Source organism: Nanorana parkeri, unplaced genomic scaffold (assembly GCF_000935625.1).
Source record: "Nanorana parkeri isolate BGI_ZX_2015 unplaced genomic scaffold, ASM93562v1 scaffold947, whole genome shotgun sequence".
Classification (NCBI taxonomy): Eukaryota; Metazoa; Chordata; class Amphibia; order Anura; family Dicroglossidae; genus Nanorana; species Nanorana parkeri.
The window spans coordinates 527,074-532,689 of record NW_017307215.1 but is presented as its reverse complement, the minus strand read 5'-3'; the positions used below and the strand labels follow the sequence as shown (position 1 = coordinate 532,689).

Genomic DNA, 5,616 nt, shown 5'->3' with positions numbered 1-5,616 from the left:
CTCTGCATTGGCCCCTGGGTGGTCCTATAACATAATCCTACTGCAAGCTTGCTCTGCATTGGCCCCTGGGTGGTCCTATAACATAATCCTACTGCAAGCTTGCTTTGCATTGGCCCCTGGGTGGTCCTATAACATAATCCTACTGCCAGCTTACTCTGCATTGGCCCCTGGGTGGTCCTATAACATAATGCTACTGCCAGCTTACTCTGCATTGGCCCCTGGGTGGTCATATAACATAATCGTACTGCCAGCTTCCTCTGCATTGGCCCCTGGGTGGTTCTATACCATAATCGTACTGCCAGCTTACTCGGCATTGTCCCCTGGGTGGTCCTATAACATGATCGTACTGCCAGCTTACTCTGCATTGGCCCCTGGGTGGTCCTATAACATAATCCTACTGCAAGCTTGCTTTGCATTGGCCCCTGGGTGGTCCTATAACATAATCCTACTGCCAGCTTACTCTGCATTGGCCCCTGGGTGGTCCTATAACATAATCCTACTGCAAGGTTACTCTGCATTGGCCCCTGAGGATCAGATGACCTCATCGCCCTGCCAGCTTTTCATTGCATTGGCCCTCGTTGATCACATGACACCTTCCCTCTTCAGAGTTTTTATCACATGACCCATTTTTTTCTATCTCCATTTGTCGTCTACCAGGTGCTGCAGAGTTTCAAGATCATGGACTACAGCTTATTGGTCGGCGTCCACAATATGGACCATGCGCAGAGGGAGCACGCGGTGACGGATGGAATGCAGGCCGACACGCGCAGACCACTCACGCAGAAGGCCCTGTATTCCACCGCCATGGAGTCCATCCAGGGAGAGGCACGACGAGGGGGCCCCATCGAGACAGATGATCAGTAGGTCACTTTGTATGCCCCCTATGGTGTTATAGAAATCTGTAGGGCCAATGGGCGACATACTAAATAGGAATGCACCGATACCTGTTTTTCGGTATCCCGTACCGATACTTTGCTTTCGGTACTCGCCGATAAAGAGTGCCGGTGCTTCCGCTGTCATGGAGCCGGCTTCCCGGGCAATCTGATTGCCCGAGAAGCTGGCTCCATGTTGTCTAGCTGGCTCAATGTTGATAGGCTGGGAAGCCGGCTTCTCGGCCGGGAGAAGGGAGGCGAGTTATTATTCGCCGCCCAGCTTTCTGATTGCACGGGAAGCTGGCTCCACGTTCCCCTATGGCAAGGCCGGTCAGAGGAAATCTTCCTCTGACCGGAAGTTTCGGTATCGGAGCATTTGGACGTGTATGAGTACTCGCCCAAATATTTGGTATCGATACTAGTATTGGTGCATCCCTACTAAATAGTCTGATGTCCTCAAACTGTCATAGTGTCGCCATGCCTCTTACCGCTGGGTACACATATATACATTTCAAATTTGCCTTTTGCATGGTACCCGCCGTCATTACCATGCGACAGATGAGGAAATCTGATCCGGGGGGGGGGGAAAACTGCTCTGCTCCCAAAATGCATTGGGTGCTTACCTTACCTTGCCCTGCCCCAAGCATAGTAATGTAAGTCAACAAGCTGTTTCGGAGGATGTGGGTAGTCTCCTAGTTTTAATGGCAGTATGACTTTTCTTCCCCTAGGATGGGCGGTATACCAGCTCGCAATACCAAGGGAGAGCGCCTCCTGCTCTATATTGGAGTCATTGACATTTTGCAGTCCTACAGGTCAGTAGCAAACTGCTCACACTTCCTCCTCAGCAGGGAACCTCTTCCCTGTATCCACCACTCCTCAGGGGTGGAGCCAGAAATTCATGCCCGACTCTATCATCTGCTCTCCGCAGGTTCATCAAGAAGCTAGAACACTCCTGGAAGGCTCTGGTTCACGATGGGGTGAGTGACCTGGGAGGGGGCCGGTGGGTAGGACATTAGAGTGTAAGCTCCTGATGCAGACACAGATGTCAATGGTTCAGTGTTATCTGTACAGCGCTGCGGCATATAACAGAGCTATATAAAAGTAATATGTGTGACGTGTAAATAAAACCTGCGTTCTGTTTGCCTTCAGGACACGGTTTCCGTTCACAGACCCGGATTTTACGCAGAGCGTTTCCAAAAGTTTATGTGTGCCACGGTGTTTAAGAAAATTCCACGTAAGTTCTGCTGTTGCGTGGCTGGGATCATGGCGAGTTGCGATTGGCTGACTCTAGACCTTGCCGCAGTCCGTGTAACCTCCGGCCCTTTGTTTACAGTGAAAGCCTCGCCATCGAAGAAGAGCCGGACAATGCCAGGGGTGACACGCAGAGCGACCCAGGCTATGATCCCCACCCAGCTGCAGCTGTCTGATGAAAACAAGCAGTACCTGGGGCCAGAGGCGGAGTCGGACCAGGGTGAGACTCCTCCTTCCTCTCTGTCCTCGCGCTGCAGGATGCCTCCCTCCCCAGAGACTGACTTTCCTCTCCATGCAGGCGCTCTGTATGGGCGGCCAGATGTACTGCCTCGGACGCCTCCTGTAGACGAAGCGGCAAGTGATTCATTGGCTACCACCCTGTCCACATCCTCGCTGGGCAGCGGCGGCCTGAACTCTCCTGCACACAGGTAGGTAACTCTGCGGTGACATCGCTTTCCCAGTTGAGGGGGAATGGAGATGTTGGCAGCTTCTGGACTTTCCGTTTTGTCTTGTAGGTCGGTGGGGGTGGAAGTGCACAAAGCTGAAGCGACAGAACAAGAATTGTACATGCGGGAGAGGTATGAGACGGAGATTTACAGTGTGTGGGGAAGGAAAGACCTGGGTCCTTGGAGGGAGAGAGTGAAGACCTGGGGTCCCTTGTTGGGAGAGAGTGAAGACCTGGGGTCCCTTGTTGGGAGAGAGTGAAGACCTGGGGTCCCTTGTTGGGAGAGAGTGAAGACCTGGGGTCCCTTGTGAGGGGGGAGAGGTGGGTCCCTGGAGGGTAGAGTAGGCGTGGGGCCCTTGGAGGGTAGAGGTGGATCCTTGGAGGTAGGGGGGTGGGTCACTGGAGGAGGAGATGGTAGGCAGCATCTCATTGATCTGTTATTGTGTCACCAGACCAGAGTCGGGGAAGACAGGAGAAGAGGAGGATGAAGATGACGGAATTCTGGACCCCAATCAGATAGAGACGGAGATCAGCTTTGTACGTATCCCCTCTCCCCTCCATCCTATATCTGGCCCCTGAGCCCATTTCCCCCTCAGCCTAATATGTCTCTATCTCTCCACAGTGAGATGGGTTCCGCTGTTTAAGACGTTTCACTCCTGGACCGCTGGAGCTTCCCACGGCCTCTGACTGGTCCGCGCTGCTGAGCTGACGTCCAGACTTGACCAGCGCTGCAGTATGTGTGGACGGGGGGAGGGGCCCGGCGCCCGCCCCCCTTCCTTTATCACTGACAGGACGCTCTGCCACCACCATGCCCATGGTGAATGTTACAAGCGGGGAAGGGGTGCCTCCTCTTCTGATTTGCCTTACCCTTCACGAGGAGCTCCCCTCCTCCCGCTCTCCCCTCCCCTCTTTGTTTTTTTTCCTGGATTCACCTTTTCCTATTTAATCTATTTTTTTTAAGTAGACAAGTTACCTGGGACTTCTGCTGTTCTTGATGCTGCGTTGAGTAAACTCGGACCAAAAAAAAACAAAAAAAACTGAGAAAGCATTTGCTGCCTAATTTTTGGGGTCACCACCCCTCACCCCTCTACTCCCACTCCAGCGTGACAAGCTGTGACCTCATCATACGGTGTTACCATCACAATTTACCTCCTCCAATCAATCGTTACCGTGGAGCTGGTGTAACCAAACCCCCTTTGCTGTGTGCCAACTTCTTCTCCTACCTGAGGCGTCCTCCCGGATCTGCAGCCGTCACCTTCCTTGTCATTTTAATCTTTGCAATAATTTGGCCCCGCCCCTGCCCATCTCATCTCTCCACCCCTGCGGGGCCTCTCAAGCTTCCTTTTGGATTTTAGCCACATTGGGACACCTTTTTATGCTTTTTTTTTTTTTTTTTACTGTTACAGCTTAGCGTGTGCGGCCATCACAGGGCGCCGGTAGGGTTAATGGCGACTCCATCCTTCGCAGTTTTTAGAAATTGGACCGGGGATACACGAGAAACGCACGTGGGTGAATTTTGGGTGTTTTTAGGGCATCTGAAAGTGACAAAATAGTTTTTTTTTTAAATACTTTTTAATTTTTTTGTTGACAAGAAAGCTTTAATGTATGTTTCAAAACGCACAATTATAGGTGGAAATGCTGCACGCCAAATGCGGCCTTAGAGCGAATCTCCAGCTGGAGTCCCCATTGGAGAGAATGTCCCTTGCTTCCTGTCCTGGTGCCACCAGGTCAGGAGACGAGAGTGTATGAATATAGCCGCACACTGCTGCTGAAAGGTAAAAATCTGCTCATTGTTCCAGCACATCAGAGAGCAGCAAGCACCGATGTTGATGCGTTTCACTCCCTACCAGACATTTTACGGTTTGTTTGTTTGTTTTTTGCAATGAGGCCCCACTAGGGGGTGAAATGCATCAGCGGTGCTGATGTGGAGTGTTCACAGATGAAAGCTGATTTTAGTTTACTGGAACAGCGTTGTGCAGCTTTATTCATACGCTGACATGTGTGGCAGGAAGCGGATTCTGGAGGGGGCGAGTACCCAAAGCAGCAGCAGCAGCATAACCCTAAAGCGGTACCGAAGGCTTGAGAGGGTGCGCGTTTCACTGCAACAGGAAGAGTCAGCAGTATGAACTTGTCCGGTGTTCTAATCCTACTGTATAAATGTGCCTTGGATGCTGGCTCTGTCCTGGTGTCACTGTGACAGGAAGTGAATGTAAATCTCTGTAGGGACACCCTGACAGGATATAACCTCCCCTTTATACAATGTTGGCTGGAGTTGGGATTTAAAGGGCCACTACAAGAATGATCGAGTCGGTTTAAATGAAAGATTTTAATCGAGGGGAACAGAAGACGGGGGTGGTAAAGGAGGTACAGTGGCGGAGAAGGGGAACATTTTTCCTGCACCCACTCGACTTCCTGTCAGTTATCCCCATTGAGAAGAATAGGAGCATATCACAAGGCCAAAACACCCATGTGAGACGCGTTAGGTGAAAGCTGACATCCCTCGGCAGGCAGCAAAGTTGTACCTGGTCAGCTTGGAGCGGAGCAATGTCGCCGCCCTAAGCCGGAGGGTCTGGAACGAGTAGAAATGGGGCGTTCAAAAAGTCAGTCGGTTTGCGATGAGGCACAACGGTTCCGATGAGGCCGCTGTCAACAAAGAAGGGGTCCCTCAGGCTGTGGAGGGGCAGATTTGGAGGTTCACGGGTACAGAGAGTAATGAGGGCACCAAACAAAGTTAGTCTAAGAATCCAAAAACTTTTAAGATCCGTGTTGGTTCACAAATGGTAACATAAAAGCGCTGACGCGTTTCGAGGGCTCAAAGACCCCCCCCCCAACTAGACATGGACAAGTACAGATTATAAAAATAGATCTCTATAAGATAGCGCCATGGCCGCACACGCTGGCGAAGTTGTGGGGCGGTTGTGTCCCCCCCTTTTTTTATGTTTGTTTTTAAGCTGCTAGACTTGGGAACCGAACGACTCTGCCCTGTTATCTACCAGACCCCACCCCCTTATTTCCTGAGCCCCGCCCCATCATACCCCCTAGACTCCG

The 5,616-nt window shown here is 51.5% G+C and overlaps 1 protein-coding gene across 1 annotated transcript in view; it reads left to right on the top strand.

Moving 5' to 3' along the window:
- Positions 1-3,866, top strand: part of PIP5K1A (phosphatidylinositol-4-phosphate 5-kinase type 1 alpha) — a 12,259-nt gene extending 8,393 nt beyond the window's left edge. The window contains exons 8-15 of the mRNA XM_018566414.1: positions 1,601-1,684; positions 1,801-1,849; positions 2,022-2,106; positions 2,206-2,343; positions 2,422-2,551; positions 2,639-2,701; positions 3,021-3,105; positions 3,191-3,866. Of these exons, the coding sequence (XP_018421916.1) occupies positions 1,601-1,684; positions 1,801-1,849; positions 2,022-2,106; positions 2,206-2,343; positions 2,422-2,551; positions 2,639-2,701; positions 3,021-3,105; positions 3,191-3,193 (637 nt within the window). The 3' untranslated portion in view covers positions 3,194-3,866. The remainder of the gene's footprint in view (positions 1-1,600; positions 1,685-1,800; positions 1,850-2,021; positions 2,107-2,205; positions 2,344-2,421; positions 2,552-2,638; positions 2,702-3,020; positions 3,106-3,190) is intronic.
- The last annotated feature ends 1,750 nt before the right edge of the window (positions 3,867-5,616 follow it).